The sequence below is a fragment of the Rhincodon typus genome, chromosome 5 (genome assembly GCF_021869965.1).
Source record: "Rhincodon typus isolate 14 chromosome 5, sRhiTyp1.1, whole genome shotgun sequence".
Classification (NCBI taxonomy): Eukaryota; Metazoa; Chordata; class Chondrichthyes; order Orectolobiformes; family Rhincodontidae; genus Rhincodon; species Rhincodon typus.
In genome coordinates, this window is record NC_063336.1 from 85,398,066 (window position 1) to 85,422,900 (window position 24,835).

General features: G+C 40.0%; 1 protein-coding gene across 1 annotated transcript in view; it reads right to left on the bottom strand.

Moving 5' to 3' along the window:
* The window catches only part of lyst (lysosomal trafficking regulator), a 327,516-nt gene that overhangs the window by 9,223 nt on the left and 293,458 nt on the right, over nucleotides 1-24,835 (bottom strand). The window contains exons 38-47 of the mRNA XM_048597088.1: nucleotides 22,007-22,163; nucleotides 20,607-20,747; nucleotides 18,424-18,641; nucleotides 15,062-15,292; nucleotides 14,316-14,505; nucleotides 13,654-13,790; nucleotides 12,211-12,309; nucleotides 7,063-7,202; nucleotides 5,839-5,936; nucleotides 5,182-5,338 (exon numbers count right to left, since the gene is read on the bottom strand). Coding sequence (XP_048453045.1) covers nucleotides 5,182-5,338; nucleotides 5,839-5,936; nucleotides 7,063-7,202; nucleotides 12,211-12,309; nucleotides 13,654-13,790; nucleotides 14,316-14,505; nucleotides 15,062-15,292; nucleotides 18,424-18,641; nucleotides 20,607-20,747; nucleotides 22,007-22,163 — 1,568 coding nt within the window. The remainder of the gene's footprint in view (nucleotides 1-5,181; nucleotides 5,339-5,838; nucleotides 5,937-7,062; nucleotides 7,203-12,210; nucleotides 12,310-13,653; nucleotides 13,791-14,315; nucleotides 14,506-15,061; nucleotides 15,293-18,423; nucleotides 18,642-20,606; nucleotides 20,748-22,006; nucleotides 22,164-24,835) is intronic.

Genomic DNA, 24,835 nt, shown 5'->3' on the forward strand with positions numbered 1-24,835 from the left:
CCTCAGAACAGTTCTGAGGAAGGGTCAATGGACCCAAAACGTTAACACTGTCTTTTCCTTCACAGATGCTGCCAGACCTGCTGAGCTTTTCCAGCAACTTTGTTTTTGTTCCTGATTTACAGCATCCGCAGTTCTTTCAGTTTCCACCGTGAACAGAGCTGGAACCACAATTATTTACAACATTTATTAATATGGATGACTAACGTGAATGTACTATTGCCAAGTTTGTATTTGTCACAAAAATCAATTGAAGGCAAGTATTGAGAATGACCGAATGTCTGCAGAGAGCTATTGGCAGGTTAAAGCAAGTGGGCAAAAACTTAGCAGATGAAATTTAATGTGGAAAAATGAGAGGTTATGCAGTTTGGTAGAAAGAATAGAGGAGCTGAGCATTATTTAAATGGAGAGAGACTGCAGAAAGCTGCAGCATGGAGGGATTTGTGGGGTCTCATCCATGAGTCACGAAAAGGCTAGCATCCAAGTTCAGCAGGCAATAGGGACTGCAAATGGAATGGAGTATAAAAATAGGGATGTCTAACTAAAACTATTCAAGGTATTAGTTAGACTGCACCTAGAATACTGTGAATAGTTTCAGTTCCCTTACCCAAGAAAAAAATACTAGCATTGGAGGCAATCCAGAGAAGGTTCACTCTGTTGATCACAGATTAATTTAAATAAATTTGAGGTGCTGCATATTGGAAAGGCAAATCAGGGCAGGACTTATACACTTAATGGTAAGGTCCTGGCCAGTGTTCCTGAACAAAGAGACCTTGGAGTGCAGATTCATAGTTCCTTGAAAGTGGAGTGGCAAGACGACAGGATAGTGAAGGCGGCATTTGGTATGCATGCTTTTATTGGTCAGTGCATTGAGTATAGGAGTTGGGAGGTCACGTTGTGGCTGTACAGGACATTGTTTAGCCCACTTTTGGAACAGTGTGTGTAATTCTAGTCTCTCTGCTATAGGAAGAATGTTGTGAAACTTGAAAGAATTCAGAAAAGATTTACAAGGATGTTGCCAGGGTTGGACAGTTTGAGCTATAGGGAGAGGCTGAATAGGCTGAGCCAAATGGTTATTGCTAGGATAATGGGCGAAATGCTGGCAGATGGGACTAGATTAATTTAGGATATCCGGCCGGCATGGATGAGTTGGACCAAAGGGCTTGTTTCCATGCTGTACAGCTCTTTGACTCTATATGGAAGGCTTTTCTTACCAGGAGAGGTTGAGTAGGTTGGACCTCTACTCACTACAATTTAGAAGAATGAGAGGTGACCATATTGAAACAGAAAAGATTCTTACAAAAACAGAAGTTGCTGAAAAAGCTTAGCAGGTTTGGCAGCATCTGAGAAGAAAAATCAGTTAACGTTTCCGGTCCAGTGACCCTTCCTCAGAAGAGAAGATTCTTAGTAGGCTTGACAAGGTTGTTTCCCCTTGTGGGGGTGTCTAGAACCAAAGGGTAAAACGTCAGGGTAAGGAGTCCCCCATTTAAGACAGATGAGGAAGAATTTGTGCTCTCGGAGACTTGTACATGTGAAATTCTTTACTCCAGATGGCTACAGAGGCTGGGTTATTAATCATATTCAAGGCTGAGATAGGTTGATTTTTAATCAGGAAAGGTAGCAAAGGTCATGGGGAAAACGCAATAAAGCGAACTCGAGGGTTATCGGCTCAACAATGATCCAGTTGAATGGCAGCACAACCAAATGGCCTGCTCCTGCACTTATGGTCTTACAGTCAGGTGCCAGCTTTTGTTAATGCTGGGATGGAAAGCCAGATGCTGATTTTTGCTGGCACTGGGATGAGGAGCCATTTTTAGAAGAGGTGGTGGTGGGGGCCTTTGCAGGGGTGAAAAGAACCTTTTGCTGCATCTAGCACTTCCAACTGCCAGATTTGGAGGCAATGTGGATCGAGGGCTGCAATGGGGTTTGGGGAGAGTAGGAGGCACTAAGAAAGAGGGAGACATTCCAAGGTGGGGGAGAATAGAGTTGTAAACAAAGAGCTTCTGAATTAACTGGGATACAAGAAAACTTTAAATTGCTGAGTTAGTGAATCCTTTGCAAATAAATGTAGAATCTCTAGTTTATGACTGCGTAAGTTCAAATGTAGTGCCTTGCCGTGTGTATTGTGCTTACTCCCCCCATTAATGTTAAAAGGTCATCTTTTTTCAAGAACTCCAGTAGTTGGTCAACTTGATAAGAAACAGTCATAATGAACAACTGTTATTTAGCCTAGAGGAAAGTTTATGGTTGGTTGCTCAGAAGTAGGTATTTCAACTCCAGCTCTGTTTGATATTAATGATCTATCTTTGATATACAGGGCACAATGTCAAAACATGCAGATGATACAAAACATAGTAACATTTGAGAGCTGTAAGGAGGAACATTAAACTTCAAAAGGACAAAGACTGGTGGAATAATGGATTCTGGACATGGAGTAGAAAAGTAAGCAAGTTATGATAAACCTATACAAGACACTCACTTGGCTCCAACATAGTCCTGAGCACCATAGTTTAGAAAAACATGAAGGCTTTAGAGACTGTGCAGAAAAGATTCTTGAGAATGAATCTGGGGATGAGAAACTTCAGTTATGTAGATGGATCGGAGATACTGAGGCTATTCTGTTTGGAGAAAAATTAAGAAGATATTTGATAGAAGTCTTTAAAATTATGAAATGTCTAGACAGGAAAGGTGGGGAGAAAATGTTCCCATTAGTCAGAGAATTATGTCAGGGGGCAATGACTGGCAGAAGAAGCAATGGAGATATATGGAAACAGTGAGTGATTAGGACCTGGAGTGTGCTACATGGAAGCATGGTGGAAGAGGATTTCCATAACAGCTTTCAAAAAATAATTGTGTCATTATCAAATATTTGCAGGTCTACGGTGAAAAGGCAGGAGTGTGACAGTCAGTGAATTGCTGTTGCATGGAGTTGGCACAAACACAATGAGTCAAATCGTCTCCTTCTGTGCCTTGTTAGTCTTCCCCAAGTATATTACTTTAACCTTCTGTGAATTGAGCATCCCATTTTTTACTGCCCCATTCATCTGACAGGACCCTCTATAGTTTCCCACGTCTACAGCTTTCTCCTTTATTATAAAAGCTACACTGCTAATTTGTGGGTCAACTTCCTAACCATAATCCCTACATTCAACCCCAAATCACTGGTATAAATCATGAAAAGCAAGTGATCTAGATCCCATGTACAATTCCATTGGAAATAATCTCCCAATAAGCATTACCCTTTCTTTCCTTTGTCTGAGTCAATGTTAGAACCAACTTGCCACTGTGCCATCAATGTCACAGTCCCCAACACCACCCCATCCCACACACACACACCCTTGTGGAACATGAACAAAAGCCTTGCTAAATTTCATACAGTCTACATCAAACATACTACTCTTATTGACCCTGTTTGAAGCATCCTCAAAACCTGCAGTTATGTTAATCAGTCACCTGCTTCCTTCGATAAATGAATCTTCTTTCGATTAAAGATAGTAAGAACTGCAGAGCTGGAGTCAGAGACAACACTGTGCGGAGCTGGAGGAACACAGCAGGCCAGGCAGCATCACAGCAGTAGGAAAGTTGAAGTTTCGGGTCAAGACCCTTCTTCAGAAATGGAGAGGGGGAAGGAAGCTCAGAAATAAATACAGAGAGGAGGAGAGGGGTATGGCCTAACTGGAGGAAGTTTGCAACACAGTGCACACAATAAGGTAAAGAAGGATCAGAAACATTAGTGTTTCAAATCCACTGGTAAAAATACACTGTCTTTGGCTGAACACAGACATTTTCAAAATCTGCTCAATTCAACTATTTCTATTATCTGTGAAGAATGGATGAGAGCAAATTGCAATTTACCTTGTTAGCGGGAAACCAGGGCCCGCTAGTAGGCGCAGAGCCTTTTGATCTGGGGAGGCTCTGGAAATGTGCACGGGGGCACCTGGCGTCAGCAAATACTGCCTTCAATAATAGACACAGACTCTGGTGGAGATTGGAAGCACAGATGCAACCTTGATGCTCAGGTAAAATGGCACTGCTTCCCGGAAACTTGGTGGCACACTTCTCACCTTGTGGCAGTACACCACTTGTAAACCGTGGGCTAACTGACCTGCATTATGTTAATTTCTCACTTCTCCTTCCTGATTGCAATGCCTCTATTATCCCTGTCTTTTTGAACAAAGTATTAATTAAGAACCAATACAATATATGGCACTCTGGTGAATATGATGTTGATGATCGAGAATTAGATAGTAATGCATGTCAAGAAGAGGAGTGCCTTTCCTTTTGGAGATGGTCATTGCTTGATACTTGCATAACAAAATATTATTTGCCGCTCGTCAGCCCAGATCTGGATATTGTGTTCACAGGAACTGGCTCAAGGTCTCTCATCAATCTCTCTCTGGAATACTGCCCAATAGTTGGACCATCAATGCTTTAGTATCACAAGTATCAGTTCAATACAGAGTTTTATTTACGGTTTTGTACAATAACAATTAAACATTTCTGTTCCAGTACAACTTCCTCACTAGATTTTACAAATCCCGACCAAATACGCACGCAAGCCAAAACATTTTTGCACAGTAGCCTATTTAAAGGAGATGAGTAGTAGATAGTGATTCCCATGCAAACATCAACACAGCTCAACACCATTGGCTGCCAGTGCAAGAAAATGTGTGCCTCAGAACTGCTCAATCACGTTTTTGGCAATTCAGGACCATAACATAATCCTCACATAACTGAAACACAACATGTACGTAAGTATTCATATATATATCTACCTGTAAACCATTACAATGCAAATGGCAAAGAGTTAAGGAAGTATATTTTTGGGTGATTTATTATTTAGATACCTCTGTGTTCCACACATGGAGCAAAGACCAAATGTACTTTACAGTTAGAGGAACCTAGAGGATTACTTGATCAAAGTACGGAGATAATTAAGACTCCATTATCAAAACATGCTTTCTTTAATTTCATAAGGAGGAGGTAAATACTTGATAGGAAGAGTTTTAATTATTCAAATATTACAGATGTGCTACAGGGTATTCACTCTGAAGGAACAAGTTATATTTTCAGAATTTACTAAACTAATTGTTTGTGCCTAATCCTAGACATTCTATTTCAAGCTAGGAATGGGCACACAAATATAAGACAGCTACAGCTTAAGTAGAGAAGTATATTACTGACCTTACCACACCATTTTCTAGCCCTCCAGCAATAACATTGACAGATACACCTTCAGGTTGATTGGAAAAAGCTACTGAGCAGATTATTTCTCGACAATGTACATGGCCACTGAGATCTCCATTTACTGTCCACAGCCTCAGGTCACTACCACCACCAACTGGAAAAAAAATTGTACAATTATAATAATTTCTCAGGGTAACAGTTACAGAGCACAAACTGCTGTGCTCACTGATACTAAAAGTCTCAGGAAACCTAACATGGATCCTTGGAGAAAACAAAGGTGTTTCAACAAAGGGCTAGTTAATGATTTTTCCTTTGGTTTTATTCTGCACTTTATTTCATATTTATTTAAGGTTTCTCCTGATCCTTTTCAACAGCCAGTTTCAGAGTAATATAACCGTTGAACTATCCCAATGTGCCATTGTCACATCATCATGACATTTCCAATTTTTAAATGGCAATCAATCATTCTTGAGATTTGTCATTGAAGTGAAGGGAAAGGAGTCAGAATGGAGAATCACATCCACATAATTTATAGAACCTTCTGTAAATGGCTAAAATAAGCCAATGTTAGCCTGGGAACAGTTCACATTGCATTCTCTGTCAAAAATAACAACTAAGTATCCATAATCTGACGAATAGAGAAGGATATGTTACCAGAATCACAAACTGTTGCACTATCACCAGTTGTCTCACTTGTAGAAACTGCTGTCACTGGACTTTTATGTCCTGTTAAGCTTTGAACATAGCACAACCTGCAGGACAAAGAAAGCAGAGACAGAAGTTCTCAACAGCTGTAAATAACTACTTCACAATTCACTGTCTTCAAACAAAGTTACAATTGTAGACATATTTAAGTTTTGCATTAGAGTCATGGTGAAGTATCCCTACCTATTACACAATTTAGCATGTTATAAATTACTGGGTAACCGTATTATAAGGATATAAAAAAACAAATAGATTTGCAAGGGTGTTGTCAGGAAAAGAGAACGTTGGCTATGAGGAAATGCTGGATAGGCTGGAGGGCTTTTTTTTTGAAACAGGAGAGTTTGAGGTGAAATTTGAGCGAGGTTTTCAGAATTATAAGGGCCTAGATAGGGAGGGACTATTTTTAACAACGGTGACAATAACCAAGGAGCAAACATGTAAAGTAATTGGGAGAAGAATTAGAGGGGAGAAGAGATCTTGTTTACTCAGAAGGGGTGAAAGTCTGGAACTCTGTCTGAAAGGGGGTAGAGGCAGAAGCCCTTAATACATCTAAAATTATTTGGATAAGTACTGCATTTGAAGTACCCACCACCTCCCAGTGTTTAATGCACACAGCAACGTCCCCAGTTAAGGTGGAATTTCAACACAATCACCCAACTGAACTCTCCCGCTCCCTTCATTCTTACTTTGCTTTCTATTTTATCCCTTCTAATCAATGTCATAGTCATCTCCTGGTTTACAATCTCTCCTCCCACTGATAATCTTCCCTCTTTACTTCCCAAACTTCACCCCTCCCTTTCATTCTCCTCCTCTCCGTCTTTCCTCCCGTGCACAAACACCCATTTTTCATTCATTGAAAAATCAGTTGGCCATTGAGACGTCATTGAGCCTGCACCTGTACGTGGTTGATAGAATAGTTCAATTCCTTTTACCCAGAGTATTCCTATAAGCCTTAATGTCATTAATGATGAAACATTTATCAATCTCTACTTTAAATATACTCAAAAGACTAAAAGACTGAGTTTCCACAACTTCTGGGGTAGAGAATTTTAAAGATTCACCACCATCTGAGTAAAAGGTTTCCTCTCATTCTCTCTCTCACTCATTGTTATAGATGTGTCTACATCAAATACCTAAATATGTGGTGTAGCAGTTTAAAGGATGTTTACGTACCTGTTCAAATCCCATATAATGCAGGTCCCATCCTTGCTGACACTGATTAGAATACTGTACGGTTTGCAAACACACAGACTCGTTACTTCAGCAGTGTGCCCATATAAGTGGACTTTTGTTTCCACTTCAATTTCTGAAGACTGAAGAATACAAACAAAGTGAGTTATCGGTGCACTATCCTGCACTAATGTTAATCACTACATAGCAAACACAGTAAGAAATAAACACATGGGAGAAATCTTTCATATCATATTATGTTGCCTCTGGACATCTCATAAGGCGTTACGGTCAATTAAATACTTAAGCAGCAAAATCAATGAGGTTGTTGACTTGCTCGCCGAACTGGCTTGTTTTTGTTCAGACATTTCGTCATCATGCTAGGTAACATCATCAGCGAGGCCTTCGATAAAGCGATGTCGTTCTACTCTGCTTGGAATTTATACTGTCCGGTCCACTATGGTGAGTAGTGTCATTTCCGGTTTTGATCTGTATGATTTGTATATAACAAACCCATACAGATCAAAACCAGAAATGACACTACTCACCATAGTGGACCGGACAGTATAAATTCCAAGCAGAGTAGAACGACATCACTTCATCGAAGGCCTCGCTGATGATGTTACCTAGCATGATGACGAAATGTCTGAACAAAAACAAGCCAGTTCGGCGAGCAAGTCAACAACCTCATCCACAACCTGAGCTAAAAATCTTTGCTAAAAATTTAAGCAAAATCAATGTTTTAATATAGGAAATGCACGGACAGTTTCAATAGTTCAAACTGCCATCAGATAATCTCTTTCTACGTTTTTCATTTGAGGGATAAATATTAGCCAAAGCACCTGGAAGAACTCCCTATTCTTCTTTTAATATTACTATAGGATCTTAAAGAATTTCAAGAGGGTTCTTGATTTACTTTTTCATCTGAAAGACAGCACCTCTGACAGTGCAGCATTTCTGCTGTACTGCATTGACAGCGTCTCCTAGAATACATGAAGTATTGGAGCATGGCTGGAACACACAATCCTCTGATTCAACAACAGCTTGCATTTATGCAGGGTCTTTAAAGTAATAAATTGCTCCAAACTGCTTTACATAAGCGTTTTAATAACAAGATACAACAAGCCACATCAGCGTTTTAAGGGCAGACGAACAGAAGTTCAGTCAAAAAGATAGGTCTTAAGGATGAAATGGAAGGGGAGACATGTAGGGGGAGATATTCCAGAGTTTGAGGACGTGAGCAACTGAAAGCGCAGTCACCTATGGTGGAGCAATTAAAATTGAGAGTTCTCAACATCACTGTATTAGAGAAGTGTAGATACTGGGAGAGGGACGTCAGGCTGGAAACAATTACAGAATTTGGGAGGGTTAGCTATTAGGAAATTTAAAAATCATGGATGAGCATTTCAAAACTGAAGCGTTGCTAATTGGGAGTCACAGTAGTCAGTGAACACATGGAGAGAACAGGATTTAGCCCGAGTTAAGACATGAGTTGCAGAGTTTTTGCTGACTTCAGTTTAGTGGGTACAAGATGGGAGTCTGGCTCGGACTTCATTGGAATAAGCTCATCTAGCAGTAACAAAGGCATGGATAAGGGTTTCAGCAGCAGATGAATTGAGGCAGGTGTGAAGTCAGGTGATCCTTTGGATCTGGAAATGAATGACGTGTTGCAGATGTGTGCTTGAAAGGTTCTCTCATGGTAAAATATGACACCAAATTGTAAAAGAGCCTGATTCCGCCTCAGACGCTTGATGGAATCAGTGACCAGGGAACAGAGTTTGTGGTGGGGTCAGAGTCAAAGGCTTTGGTCATTCCAATAGTTAATTTAAGGAAATTTCTCTTTATCCAGTGACGCAGAACTGATAAGCTGTCTGACAATATTAGAGACAGCAGAGAGGTCAAGAGTGATGGTAAGGCAGATTTGGTGTTGTCGGAGTGCAACGTGGAACATTGACGTATTTTCAAAAATGGTACCAAGTGGCAGTACACAGATGGAAATAGGTGGTGATACACTAGAGCTAACCTTGCAGGAACGAGAAGAGAACTACTATGAGAGGGGAGGAAGAAATTGCAGGGGCTCTGATCCAAATTTTTAATTCCTCCCTGGCCAGAATGGAGGTGCCAGACAACTAGAGTACAGCTAACGTGGTTCCACCTTTCAAGAAGGGTGGTAGGGATAAACCAGGGAATTAAGACTATTGAGCACACATCAGTTATAGGGAAATTATTGGAGAGAATTCTCCAATTGGATCAGGGATGTACATAGAACATAGAACATTACAGCGCAGTACAGGCCCTTCGGCCCTCAATGTTGCGCCGACCTGTGAAACCAAGCTGAAGCCCATCTAACCTAAACTATTCCATTATCATCCATATATTTATCCAATGACCATTTAAATGCCCTTAAAGTTGGCGAGTCTACTACTTTTGCAGGCAGGGCATTCCACGCCCTTACTACTCTCTGAGTAAAGAACCTACCTCTGACATCTGTCCTATATCTATCACCACTCAATTTAAAGCTATGTCCCCTCGTGCTAGCCATCACCATCGGAGGAAAAAGGCTCCCACTGTCCACCCTATCTAATCCTCTGATCATCTTGTATATGAGGGTTGTACAGTTGATGTAGTTTAAATGGATTTCAGCAAGGCCTTTGACAAGGTCCCACATGGGAGACTGATAAAAGCACTTGAGGGGTCCAGGGTAACTTGCCAAGATGGATCCAAAATTTGCTTAGTGGTTGGAGACAGGTGGTGGTGGTAGAGGCTGTTTGTATGACTGGAGGCCGATGTCCATGACACAGAGATCAATGCTGGATTCCTTATCATTCTATATCTGAGAATGTGCGCGCGTGTGTGTGCTTGTGTGGGCATGTTTGTGCGTGTGTGGGGGACCGGGGATTCTAAGATTGCAGATGACACAGACTAGACTGAGTTTTTAATACGTAAGGCAGCCTTAGGTTACAATAAGATATAGATGGGTTGGTCACATGGGCAGATGGAATTTAACCCTGGAAAGTGTGAGGTGATGCACTTTGGAATCAGTAACAAGACAAGAGGTCCTCAATGAATGGTAGCACATTAGGAAGCTCAAAGGAACAGAGGGATCTTGGGTGCTTGTCCACAAATCCCTGAAGCTGGTGGACAGGTTAACAAGGTGGTTAAGAAGGCGTATGAGACACTTGCCTTTATAGATTATAAAAGAGCAGGGAGATCGTGTTGGAGCTGAATACAACTTTGGCTAGGCCACAGCTGGAATACTGTGTGTCATTCTAGTCACCACACTGTCGGAAGGATGCGATTCCACTTGGGGGAATGCAGAGGAAATTCACCAGGATATTGCCTTCGATGGAGCATTTTAGCTATGAAGAAAGGATGGATAGGTTTGGGTTGTTTTCTTCAGAGCAGAGAACACTGAGGAGGGACCTGATTGATGCATATAAGACTATGAAGGGCATAGACAGGTGGATAGGAACTTTGGTTGAAGGGTCAGTAACAAGGGGGCTAAAATTTTCATGTGAAGGGTTGGAGGTTTAGAGGGATTTGAGGAAAAAGCTTTTTACCCAGAGGGAGGCGGGGATCTGGAATGCACTCCGTAGGAGGGCTGTAGAGACAGGAATTCTCATAACCTTTAAAAAGGTACTTGGATGAACACTTCAAGTGTCATAACATTCAAGGCTTTGGGATGGAAAGTGGGATCAGAGTAGATAAGTCAGTGCCAAATTGTACAACAGTGGAGGAGGATCTTGTGTCACAGTGGCAGCCTGCATCTAGTCTACATCCCTTGGATTTAAGGGAGTGCAGACGAAGGCTGTTCCAGGGGAATGGCCAGGATCGGACAGCAAGTGCAATGGTTTTAATGAAGATGATTACATCATAGTTGAGGTGAAGATATGGCTAAGCAGATCATTAGCTTCAGAAATGTTATGCTGACTGGAGATCTATAGGACAGACAATCAGCATTCGGTAAAGGTAGAAACAGATTTTCAGGGACAGACGCAGAAGGTAGACAAAGTGGGATGCAGGTGGAGTGCTTTATAAGAAACTGGTTAGTGATGACCTCACATATGATTGATACAATGGAAATAATGAGGCTAAGAGATGGTGAGGCCAATTGGATGGCATGAATTGGGGTCTGAGAGTTTACATGGATGGAGAGATTCATGGAGTACTGGAGGATAATGATTAAATTGGAGGTTGAAATTAATTTGGATGAGAAAAATAACATGGTACTTGAGTGTGTATTAAAGAACCAATCTTTAAATGAGAGGTGAGGGAGTGGAATAAGGCAGAATCCTCAAAGGAGGGCAATGTGCTGGAGGACTAATGGAACAGACCATAGTGAGACTTGGTGATAAGAACAATGCCATTATTTCGGCTGTCTGGTTGAGGTAAAACGGGAAAGGTATAGACAAGCATGGGTGTTTCACCTAGAAGAATGATGTCATTATCCCTCAGATATATTTTAATCATGGCCATGATGTTGATGTAATCACCCACATGAAGCTCATGGATTACAAGGATGTTGTTCATGAATGAATAAACTTTCTGGAGGAAGATGGGGAGAAAAGCAGTGATAGCTCATCCATTGACAAAGGTCTAGAGTAAGTGGAATGAGTTGGGAAGGAGATGTGGGCTGAGTGGGAAGGTCAGGGAGAGAGTAGATTAGAGTTGTTAGATGGTTGCCTGTAAGCAATTAGTGATGAGAACCTAGATGGGTCTCTCAGCAGTTGCCAACAGACGCAGACTCATCTAAGAGGGAATCAAGCCTTGTAAGTGTAGGAAGGTCAAGGAGTATGGAAGTGTTGGTTAGGATTTACAAGAATCATATACTTTGGGGGGGGGGGGGTGGGGTGGAGAAACTAAAGGAGGCATGATGACACAAAGATAAGTCTTCTTAACATCTTCAAGACCTAAGCAAAAGTGATAGCAACACAGCCATGGCTAATGGTATTCTGATTTTAATAAAATTCCGAAAGAAAGTAAAATTTTTTTAGGTGACCTTTTCAAATAGTTGCAATAATTGCCTAAAGTAGAACCGTAAGAAATCTCTCTAATAATTACAGGCATATAATCATGTTAAAACCTAAATGAATCAAACAGTTGGCAGGCTGTAACCCCACACACACACAAAAAATGTTTTTGTATACATACCATACTGCTGGTAAATCTGTTAGAGTATGCAGTAACCACTCCACACTTACTGCCAGTAAAGAGCTGACAACTGTCAGGCACCCATGCACAACTTGTAACCTGAAAAGGAGCCATTGAATGGACGATTTACAATTAGATTCGACATGAGACTATAATCCTAAGATATTTCTCTTAAGATATAATTTGATTATGAACTTCTGTAAAATATAAAAGTTTTGAATCTATATGTCATCTGTCTTTTGTTCAGCATGTTATCAAAAGATTAGATATATTAACAATGACTATGTGAAAAGCCATGTAAGTGGAGTGGTTAGTGCAGAGCTAATGTTTGGTATCATCAAGGTACATTTGAAAATTCATAGAATGATAGAATGACAACACAGAAAGGGCCATTTGACCTATCATTCCTATGCTGGCTGTATGAATGCACTATTCTTTTGATCCCATGCTCTACTCTTTCTCCATAAACCTGCATTTTTTTCCCCCCAACATATATCCAACTCTTCTCGAAATTATTGATTTGCTTTCATGATGCTTTTGGGCAGAGCTTTAGATCATAACAATTTTCTGCATAAAACAATTTTTTAGGTCACTAAAGCTTCTTTTTATGAATTATGTTAAACCCGTGTTTTCTGCTAACGAACCCTTCTGCTAATGAAAACAGTTTCTCCCTCTTTAGTCTATCAAAAACCTTGTTAATTTGCAACCTGCATTAGCTCCTTTCCCTTAACCTTTTCTGCTTCATGGAGAATAATCCTTGGTCTTTAAGTAGTCCTCATATTGAATTTGAATATTGCTGAAGAGAGATACAAGTTGCCGAAGTTTTTTGTCTTGCACTCATCAAGGCAAAAACAGGAATGCTAAATTTCTGTCACAATAATTTGAACTACGGAAGAAAACAATACTGATTAGTTGGCAATTTGGCTCTAATTGGCTTTGGTGTTTATGTCAAGAAAGGCATTAAGCTAGAACTTAGCCCTCATCTCTCGATAATTCTGGTAAATCCGCTCCAAAACCTGGACGTCCTTCCTAAAAGATGTGTTCCCAGAATTGCCCACAGTATAGAGCCGAGGCCTAACCAGTGATTTATTAAGGTTTAGAATAACATCCTTAGGTGTCTATGTGTATGAATGATGTTGCAAGGGAGCAGCCTGATGTTGGGTAAGAGGAAGGATTGTGAAGATAATGATATACGTACATGAAGAGAAGTCGTTGCTGTAAATACTTTCAGTGGACAGGTAAGAGGGGAATCAAGCAATTTGTACCAGTTTAAAAAAAATTCCCTAAATAAACTTGGTATGTGTCATCATTAAAAGTATCCATTTTCTGTTACACGTCTTTTTTCCTTATTTTTACCACGGTTGATTAAAAAGCAAAAATGAGGAAGTTCCAAATGTTTTGAAAACTAAAATAAAGGCCTAATTTATGGAATATACTTCATACCTGATGTAAGGGAGAGCACTGGATGAAGTTGATGGGGGGCTCACTTTGTTTACTTTTCAGTCTTAGCATGTTATCGGCATAACCCCAACTCAAAATGGCAGACCACTGGATGTCCGTACTGTGCATACTCCGAACACCTAAAATTAAATTGGAAACAGACAAGATGTCAGACCTGAGAAAGTATAACTATCAGGAAAAACTAAAGATAGAGGCCTTTTTTCATAGAAGAGACATTTTGTTTGGGGATGGGTGGGGTGTAACCTGATAAAGGTACTTAATATTATGAAAGGGGTTCAATAGGCTACAATACAGAGAGATGTACTGACAACTGTGGGTTGTGGGGGCGGGGGGGAAAGAGACCAAAATTAGGGATAATAATTTCAAAAGCAGCTCAGAATGTGGTTTTAAAGTGGAGCTCATTACCATATAGATAGTTGTTGCAAACAGCAAAATGCATTTAAGGGGTGCTAGATAAATGCAAGAGTGAGAAAGAAGGACATGCTGATACTGTCAGATGAAGAAAATGTGGGAGGCGGCTTGAGTGGTGCATAAACCCAAGTCTAGACCACTTAGGGCCTTCGGCTGAATGACCTGCTTTTCTGCTGAGTATAAATTCCTGAAATATTTGTGCAGAGAAGAAAAGTTATAAATCCATTCTATACCTTGCTCCTTACTGTATATCATCATAAGGCAAAACTTCTTCGACAGACCACAAATAGCTCTGGTTGGCAATGCTAATAGCGATCCAAACTGTTCTCCATGGGGTTGACTGAAGCAAACTACAGGATCTGGTGCACTGGGAGATCCCACATACTCGCCCCACTTCAGTCCTTGAATCCATGGCAGAGGACTCTGAGATAGAGGCCACACATTAGAATAAACAATGGATCAATTCCTGCAGACCTCCAAGCATTTTTATCTGAAAAGGACGCTCATTTATGGTTAATAATATTATGCTACTAATAATCACCAAGCCTGGAAACTATATCATTGACAATTAGCTGCTTAAATTTTATCAGGGTTTTAAATGAAGGAAATTCTTCACCTTGAAGAACAAAGTATCTATGTATCAATTGATAATCATTTGTTCACATTGAATAAAATTATATAACCAATCTAAAAGAAACCTAGCAAAAAAGGGAACAGAGAAAGCAAACAATTTGGAAAATGCTCAGTTCACTAAGAATTAAAAGACTAGTTGTGGGATAATCATTTTTGTTTTAAACAGTAGAGATGCATTTTCTATTGAAAAGCAGAGTAATTACAAATACATACAACATTTAAAACTGACAAGCAGGGTAAGAACAGCTGGGCCATCATGCCTATTCCATAAGAAATTCTAAGGAAAACTTAACTGCTTCTAAATTTGAAAACTGAAACACCACTTAGAACAGACAAGGCTATATACCGGGTAGACAACTTCCTTGGCTTGCTCTCTGCTCTCTCTGAAAGCAAACTGCACGAGGAGACCCATAGCTGCAGGCAGCTCCCCCTCCATTGAGTGTCTAGGCCCATGTCTGCATGGATGGGTGGTTGTGAAGAGCTGCCGAGGGGTTTGCCCATAGGTCTTGATCATAGTCTCCAGGGCTCGTCTTTGAACCGGGTCTTCAACAGCTGACACATCCATACCAAAGTATGTCTATCACAAAATATGAATCAAGATAATTATAAAATCAAATAACATTTACTCCTATTCTTATTGGTCTTCAAATGCAAAGATCAGTTCTATGAAGGGCATGACATTAAGAGGAAACTGAAGAAAATGTACTTATTATATTCTTGACTATTTCAATTTATTATGTTTTTTGATTGATTGTGTGTCAGTACAATCTCATATACACCTGGCAGTATAGTGCATCAGGAAGGTCCTTCTCCAGCCAGCAGCCCACCAGTGAAGGAGCACCATGATCCCAACCTAAGATTGGCTAAATATCAAGGTGTATTCAGGGTGTTATGGACTGAACCAGACCCCCCTCAAAATATTTTAAGGTAGCCTAGACCCTAACATTTTCTTATTTTAAAGGCAAACATAACACGCTGTGTTGCAGATGCAATTCAACTGGTCAAACTACTTGATGTTAAGCAAAACACAATTTATTTAAATACTATAGTTAAAAATACAACAAAGAATGAACTTAGAATAACTCTACTGGAAAACTTAACCGAATAACAAATACAGTTAAGTATTACTATTAACTGTTCCAATATAGTAACATCCCATAAACACGTCCCCTGGCAAAAAGGCAAATTCAGAAAAATATATTTGGCTCACAGGTAACCCAACAGCACAGAGAAACTCCAGTTTCTAGTTGTAACTGAGGAGAGAAAAGGATAAGTCCTACTTCTCCAAAACTCCAGGAGCTTCTAGTCTGTTGAGGCTCCAACAGCAACTGCCTAAAGCTAAACCTAAAAACTAAAAAAAAAAAAAACTAGAAATCCTGGTCTGAGAGGGCTGGCCACACCCAGCCAGGCTGCTTCTATTGTTTCAACTTTTAAAAAAAAAAAAACCAAGGCCTCCCATGCTGGTTTACTTCATGGGCCTTCACGAGCCAGCTCATCTCCTGTCTCAAATCCTCCCTTTTGAAAAAAAGAACAAAATAACTTCTTAAAGCCACAGCATCATCACAAGAGATAGCAGAGATCGCCAATCATCGTAATGGAAACTGGCTGGAAATGAAAAAGTCATTGACCTGAAACAATGTGCTGAATTTTCCCAGTTTTGTACAGGCAGGTTAGGAAAAGATACTATGAGCAAATTTGTGATGTAGATCTTCAGGTCGGCCACCTGAGACATTTCAATCTCTGGATGATCTTGCTAGAAGCAGGGCCAAATCAGTACCATATAGACAATTAGGCCCATTAATGAGCCATTTGGAGGAAAGGTAATGGCATCACTCGGATCTTCCTGATGTCGACCCCTCAACAAAGACCAGCAGCTTTGTCACTCACCCCAGCACAGACCTGCTCAAACATGAAGACCACAGCTGTGGCAATGAGCAAACCTGTGGAGAGGTTTCCGTCTACAATGACGGCCAGACAGTGTGGCTATGCTCACCTTTCTAATATAAAAACTTTTTGCAAGGCTTCAGCAAGTTTCCCAGGCAGATATCACAGGCCTGCTTCCCTGGTCTTCCCATCATCCTTAAATGTACATTGCTTCCAGAGGTGGCCTTTTAATTTAATGACCGCAGGATGATCATGGTGAAAGTCCCACCATGGTCAAATATAGGTAGCTGAGATGTGGTTGAGATTGGAGATGCTGACGATTGGGATTGCAACCCAACTGGACAACTCAGTCCAATAACTGTTTCTCTCTCCATAAGTTGTGTCTGAAATGCTGACTACTTAAAGCATTTTCTGTTTGAATTTCAGTAAACTTATTTCCCTCTCTCCATGCAAAGTTTCCCTTAAAAGTCCCAGTTGCAGCAGTTGTTCTGGGTGGTACTCACAGATGTATTATACTGATCAATCAGTATAACAATGGATTAACATTTGTCCAATTTACAAGTGAATCAATTCTCAAATCGTAACTGCCAATTATTAGTACAGATATCACATCAGTTGAGAAGAAAACTACAATATGTTAAAGTAATAAATACAGACAAGATAAAAATCACACCATGATCTCCATACTATATTATTATACAATCATCTAGCATAGGAAGCCATTTAACCCCCAAAATGCCTGTGTTAGCTCTTTGAAAGAGCTACCCAGTTATCCCAATTCCTTGCTTCATAACGTGCATGCAATATATACAGTAGTAACATGGAAGTAATTTCAAGGTTAAAATTCACCATTCTTCATATTATTTCACTGTGACCTGAAATATTGAGAAAGATTGAGAGGAAGGAGCATCGATTAGAAAAGAGCAGGTCGTTTGTCTTCCCATCTGGAAAACTGGGGAAAACTGTACTCAGCTCTTAGCATATGAAGTACTTTTCCTTAAAAATATACACCAGTCCTAATCAAAGAACATAATAGTTTACTTCTAACCAAAACAAAACCAAACATTTTCAAACTAGATAGAGCAGTGTTGTGTTTTGGAGCACAAATGATGCAAATCCAGAAGGAGGAGAAACTAATTTTATTCATGCAGTTCGTAGAATCTCTACAGTATGGAAGTAGGCCATTCAGTCCATTAAATCCACACCGACCCTCTGAAGGGCATCCTGCCCAGAACCCCACCTCCCACCCTATCCCTGTAACCCTGCATTCCCCATGGCTAACCCACCTAGCCTGTACATCCCTGGACACCAAGGGCAACGTAGCATGGCTAATCAACTTAATCTGCACATTTTTGGATTGTAGGAGGAAGCCCACACAGACACGGGGAGAATGTGCAAACTCCACACAGACAGTCACCGAAGCTAGAATTGAACCCAGGTCCCTGGCGCTGAGGCAGCAATGCTAACCACTGAGCCACCGTGCTGCCATGGTTGGCCTCCAAATTCTGGCCGCAATGTGCAGATGCACCTTAGGGAGTTCAAAAATCAAACAAAATTGTTTAAAAGCATTTGAAGTGCTTCAATCAACCTCTGAAGATGAATTACACTCCATATAACATTTTAAAATGCAATATCTTTTCATTTTCAGTGCTTTTTAATATGTAATTATAATGTATTTTTCTGCATGCATTATACTTCCAACTATTCTTAATACTATGACATGACTAAGGGCATTTAAGACAAATGTTCATAAAACATTTAGCTCCCCTTACATTTGATAGCTGGTTCATAATGATTTGTAAGTTGAGAGGGGTGTAGACTTACTGCAGGATGAAAGACATTGATAGCTTGAACTGCAGCTCTGCCCTTTTGTTTGTTTCCAAACACCAAATCAATCCAATTGCAAATTGTTTGGGAAACATGATCTGATTCTAAGGCCTGGCGATGAATTAGAATGTACAGTCGGGGGTCATTGCGAGCCCATGGTGGAAGGTTTACATGATTTACTCTTTCTCCATTCTGCCGCATCCCAAAGTCAAAACCTGAAAACAGAGCCTAGTTTACTACATGTGCCATATAGTGATTCGTTGATCAACAGCATAAAGATGTATTTGGGAAACAAAATATTACCACTCTAAATGGATTTAATCATTTCACAGGCCGCAAAGTTTACATTTGTTAAAAGAATTAAGAATAGCATGATTTAATTATCATTGCAATAACATCATCTAGTTCATCAACTTAAAAGCTAACCAAATTCATTTGACACAGCAGTAATAATTTGCATTTATATTGCATTTTTAACATAGTAAAATATCCCATGGTGATTCACAGGGGAGTAATCAAACAAAGTAAGGCACTAAATACACAAGAGATATTAGAACAGGTGACCAAAAGTTTGAACTAAGATGACAGTTTTAAGGAATGTCTTAAAAGAAAGAGAGGGGAAGCACGGTTTAGGGAAGGAATTCCAGAACTTGAGGGTGAAATTGAAGGGATGGCTTCCCATGGTGGAGGGAAGAAAATTGGGTCTGTGCAAAAGACTAGAATTGGAAAAGCAGAGATCTGTAAGGCTGTTGGAATTTGCACAGACAGAGGGCTAAAGCTGGAGGAATTTGAAAACAAGGATAAGAAATTTGAAATCAAGGCATATTGGACTGGAAGCCACTGTAGGTCAGGGAGCATGGGTGTGGGCAAATGGGATTTACTGCAAGTTAGATTATGACAACAGAAACAGATCATATGATAGTAAATGGCAATGTTACTTGACATGGTCTCAAAACAGAACTTGTTACTTTTGCTTATAGCACTGAAAAAAATCACAGAATCATAGAAATTTACAGTCACAAAGCCATCATACTTGTGCTGTAGAGGAATAACCATCCAACCTAAACCTGGTTTCCTGCTTCTGGCCTTGTAGATTATGGCATTTCAAGTGCATATCCAATTATTTTTAAATGTTATAAAGGCTTCTGTTTCTGCTACCTTTTCAAGCAGTGAGCTCAAAATCATTACCACCTTCATAGTGAAAATGTTCCTCAGAACTGTTTGAAACTTCCTCTCATCAGAAATCTACATCTCTGGTTATGGATCTTTCAGTCAAGAGGAAAAGGATCTTTCTATTAACTCTATCTAGGTCACTGAATTTTATATACTACCCCAGCCTTCTATGCAAAGAAAATTACTAAACCTTATCCAAACAATCAGAATTGAAAATCTCTAACCAGGCAACTTCCTTATAAATCCTCTCTGTACGCTGTACCCTTTCTACCACAATGACATCTTTCCTTTATTAAAGACCAAACCTGCGTGCAGTACTCCAGCTGTGGCCTAAATAATGTGTATTAAGTTCTAGAATATCCTCCCAGCTCTTATATTAAACATTCGTATCTTATTGACGGCTTTATCAACTTGTTCTGGGCAATGGACATATGCTCTAAGGTCTCCTAATATTCTTATAACAATTCTTGGTATTCTGGCATTTATTTCTTTGTCTTAGATCTCTCCAAATACATTATCTTCCCCTAACCAGAGTGGTCTCCGGTTGCAATTATTCCACCCACTTGCCGAGTCCCTCAAAATCTTCCTATAGCTTACAGCCTTTTTCTTCATTAAAAACTACATGGCCACAGGGTTTAAGTTCCCTACTATAGCTTTAAAAACAGTCATCAAGTTGCTCAACAGATCCAGTTGTCTCCCACTCTCGGACAACTGTTTTGTAAAAGTCCAGAACAAGACTTCCCTCGTTGTGCTGCATGGACTTGTTCATCACATTTCTAAGTACTTTATTGAAGAATACTTCATAGCAGGACCTTGTGCTACTTCATTACTCATATTACACTTATTACATATTCATTGTAGCATATCATCACCATGAAAAATGATTGAAACATGCAAGTTTTGCAAGATTTTACCAATCAATACATTTTTATTCAAGACATAAATTTGTGTTTCTGATATTTGCATATATGATTTGGCTTGTAGGTCCTAATAGGCTTATTATGTACCTTCTCTATTGACCAAGAACTCTGGAAGATAAAAGAATTCTGGAATGAGCTCCTTCACATCAGTCATAGATTCATATGAGGATAGGCGCCAGGTAGTATTCATGGAGTGAAATGTTCGATCTGGGATATCAAAACTTTGATCTAAACACGGAACATAATTCAGGATTACTATTAAAAAGATAGAGCTTATATTTATATAGAACTTCTTATGGCCACTGGTCATTTTAAAGTGTTTTACAGACATTAAGTAACTTTAAAAACTACTCATTGTTGTAATGTAGGAAACACAGAAGCTAATTTATATTAATAAAACTCCCACAAACAGAAATGTGATAATAACCAGATATGTTTTCTGTGACCCATTCCGAAGACAGGTTGTTGGACCTGAAACATTAACTCAGCATTCTCTCCACAGATGCTGCCAGACCTGCTAGTTTTCCCAGCAATTTCTGTTTTTTTTAAAAAAACATTCTTCCCCTTGTTGGTTGAGGAATGAACATTGGCTAGAACATCTGGGATAATTTTCCTGGTCTTCATTGAAATGGTGCTGTGGGATCTTTTGCATCCTACCAAATAGGTAGATGGGGATCTGTTTAATGACTTGTTTGAAAGATGACACCTCCAACAATGCAATAGTTCCTCAGTACTGAACTGCAATGCAGGCTTGATTTTTGTGTCCAGAAATGGGCATCATACTTAAGATAAGCCCTAAGCAGTAATTTTCCACTTTATTCCTCTACTTCTAATGCCAAGGATCCCATACACCTTTTTTTAAAATCAGCCTTCTTGTATTGTCCCGTCACTTTGATAGATTCGTTTATGTGATTGCATTCGTTTCTCTGTTTCTGCATCCCTTTATATTATGCTGTTTTGTTTATAATGTCCCCCCATTCTATTAAATTGTATTACTTCACACTTATGAACTATACACACTTCAGAAACTATTTCAAACTTAACTCTAGGACTGAACAGACTTAAGATTTTGCACAATCATTCAGGTAAAAACATTATCACCAACATCCTATAAATTACTTTGCTTGTAATTATTTCTTTTCACTGACCTTATTTTGGTGACTTAATACTTCAAATTGTCCAAAACTTTGGAATTTAGATAACAAAACTCCAATAATGACACAGAGCTCCAACAGAAAAAGCAAAAGGAGATGTACATTCTTTTGCAAATTAAATTGCTAGATACTTGAGGAAGAGTATATTAGTTAATTCTCTCATTAATGCCTTCGAAATCCAGGATACATATATATTTCTAATGTATTTTATAATATTTACAAAGTTTTCAAACTCTGATATTTTACTGGACTGCATGTTGCTGTTTCCATCTTAATCCTATACGGCACCTCTTAATGAGAGCAGCAGCTACTCATTGGTTTGTTAGATCTTACCCTGGTAAGCCAGGAACATTTTGGTGAATGGTGGCATCCTAACTAGGAAGTGCAAGACTGTTCCACTGTTTGAGTAATGAGACCCATAATGATACGGCTGTACAGGAGGCATTGGATCATCTTCTTGAGCCCCTTTACGATATTCCTCCTCTAGATACTAACATGAAAGAAAAAATACATTTACTTAGCCACATTGGGTGATGAGTGAGGCTGCTGTGAATATACAGCAGATTGATGATTCTCTGCAAATCTATTACATCCTTTTAGAAACTGGAAAATTAGACAATAAACAAGTGCCGAAAAGTCCAAAGTAACACACGGTGTGCTTTTTTAAAATTTCACTTTCAGAATGTGGTGTTGCTGACTAAACCAGCATTGCCTCATTGCCCTTGAGACAGTGGTGACAAGCTACCTTCTTGAACAGCTGCTGTCCATTTGGTGTATGTGCACCCACAATGCCCTTAGGGAGGGAGTTCCAGAATTTTGACTCACTGAAGGAATGGCGATATCTTTCCAGGTCAGGATGGGGAGTAGCTTGGAAGGGAACTTGCAAGTGGCACTTTCACCATGTATCTGTAACCTTTGTCCTTCTAGATGGTGCTGGACATGGATTTGGAAGGTACTGTCAAAGCCTTTGTGAATTTATGCAGTGCACCTTGTAGATGGAGCACACACTATTACTACATAGTGTCAGTGATGTATGAACTGAATTTTTGTGGTTTTGGCGCCAATCAGGTGGGCTACTTTCTTCTGGATGGTGCCAAACTTCTTGAGTGTTTCTAGAGCTGCACTCATCCAGGCATGTGGAGAGTATTACATCACACTCCTGACTTGTGCCTTGTAGATGGAGGAGAGGTTTTGGAGAGCCAGGAAGTGAGTTACTCACTGCAAGATTTCTAGCCTCTGACCTGCATCAGAATTGATATAGCTAGTTCAGTTCCGTTCAGTTTCTCGTCACTGATAACCCTAAAGGATGTTAATAGTGGGAGATTCAGTGATGGTGATACAATTGAATGTCTTGGGGCAACGGTTAGAATGTGTTTTGTTGGAAATGGTCATTGTCCAGCATTTGTGTCACATATATGATATTTGCTATTTGTCAGCCCAAGCCTTGATATTGTCCAGATCTTGTTGCACTTGAGCAAATTATCGAACATCCCCACTGTTGACCTTATGATGGAGGGAAGGTCATCGACGAAGCAGCTGAAGATGAGTTCGGCCTGGGGCACTACACTGGGGAACTCCTGCAGAGATGTCCTGGAGCCGAGTTGACCGAACAACAACCATAAACCACCTTCATATGTACCAAGTATAATTCCAGCCAGCGGAAAGTTTTTCCCCGGATTTCCATCAACTCCAGTTTTGCTAGGGCTCCTTGAGGCCACATTCTGTCAAATGCAACCTTGATGTCAAGGGCCATCAATCTCACCTCACCTCTGGAAATCAGCACTTTTCTCCATAATTGAACCAAGTCTGTAATGAGACCAGAAGCTGAGTGGACCCAGTGGAACCTGAACTGAGCAGGTTATTGCTAAGCAAGTGCTGTTCGATGGCACTGTTGATGACATCTTTCATCGGTTTACTGAGGATCGAGGGTACACTATTGGGGTGGTAATTAGCTGGGCTGGATTTGTTCTGCTTTAGATGCATAAGATATACCTGGGAAAATTTCTACACTGTCAGGTAGATACTGGTGTTGCAGCTGTTCTAGAACAGCTTGGCTAAGGATGCGGCAAATTTTGGAGCACAGGGTTTCAGTGCTATTGCTGGAAAATTGTCAGGGCCCACAAGCTTTGCAGAAACCAGTGCATCCAACTGTTTCTTGATAGGACATGGAGTGAATCACATTTTGTGTGCACACTAATACCATACCAGGTACATGCCACAAGCCATAATGGTCCAGCTAAAATTGGCATTTAGCCCATTGCAGTTCATGTGTGTGTGTGTGTGTGTGTGTGTGTGTGTGTGTGTGTGTGTGTGTGTGTGTGTGTGTGTGTGTGTGTGTGTGTGTGTGTGTGTGTGTGTGTGTGTGTGTGTGTGTGTGTGTGTCGCACGCGCGCGCACACACACACACACACCCACCCATATGAGCATCTGTACGTGCATCCGTGTTGGGGACGGCATTTGGTGGGAGTTGTAATAGCACCATTCAAGACTCTAGTGAAACTGGCTTCAGAGTAAGCATAGTGTGCACCAAGTGCTGCTGTCAATTTCCTCAAAATAAAAATCAACTAACTCAGCTACCTTTAAAAAGAATTGCTCGAACTTGCAAGGAAAAAGCTGAGTACAACATTTTTACTTAACACAAAACTAGGAGAACATAAGAAACAATAGCAGTAGTAAGCTATACAGCCCTTTGAATCTGCTGTGCCATTCTTCAATAAGATCACAATTGATGTTCAAGCTCAATTCCTGCCATGATGCCGATAGGGGCCAAAAATATATTGATCTTAGCTTGGAGTATAATCACAACTCAGTACAGCTCATCTCCCAATGTTAATGGATCTTTTAAGAAAATTTCAGGATCGGAATCTGCATCTTCACCAAAACTAAATCAGCTCTTCTAATTATGTGCCAAGTTTCACAGTTGAAATCTGTTCATGAGTTTTTGACATATATTGTTTTTTGATAAACAGACCAACAAACAAGGGCAAAAACATTACCTCTGCCCACCTTCAGTGGTGGGGATAAAAACTAGAATAGATTGGTCAAATATCCCTTTCATTTTATTACCAATACACCAACACCAATCCAGAACAAAAACAAAGTTGCTGGAAAAGTTCAGCAGGTCTGGCAACATCTGTGAAGGAGAAAACAGAGTTAACGTTT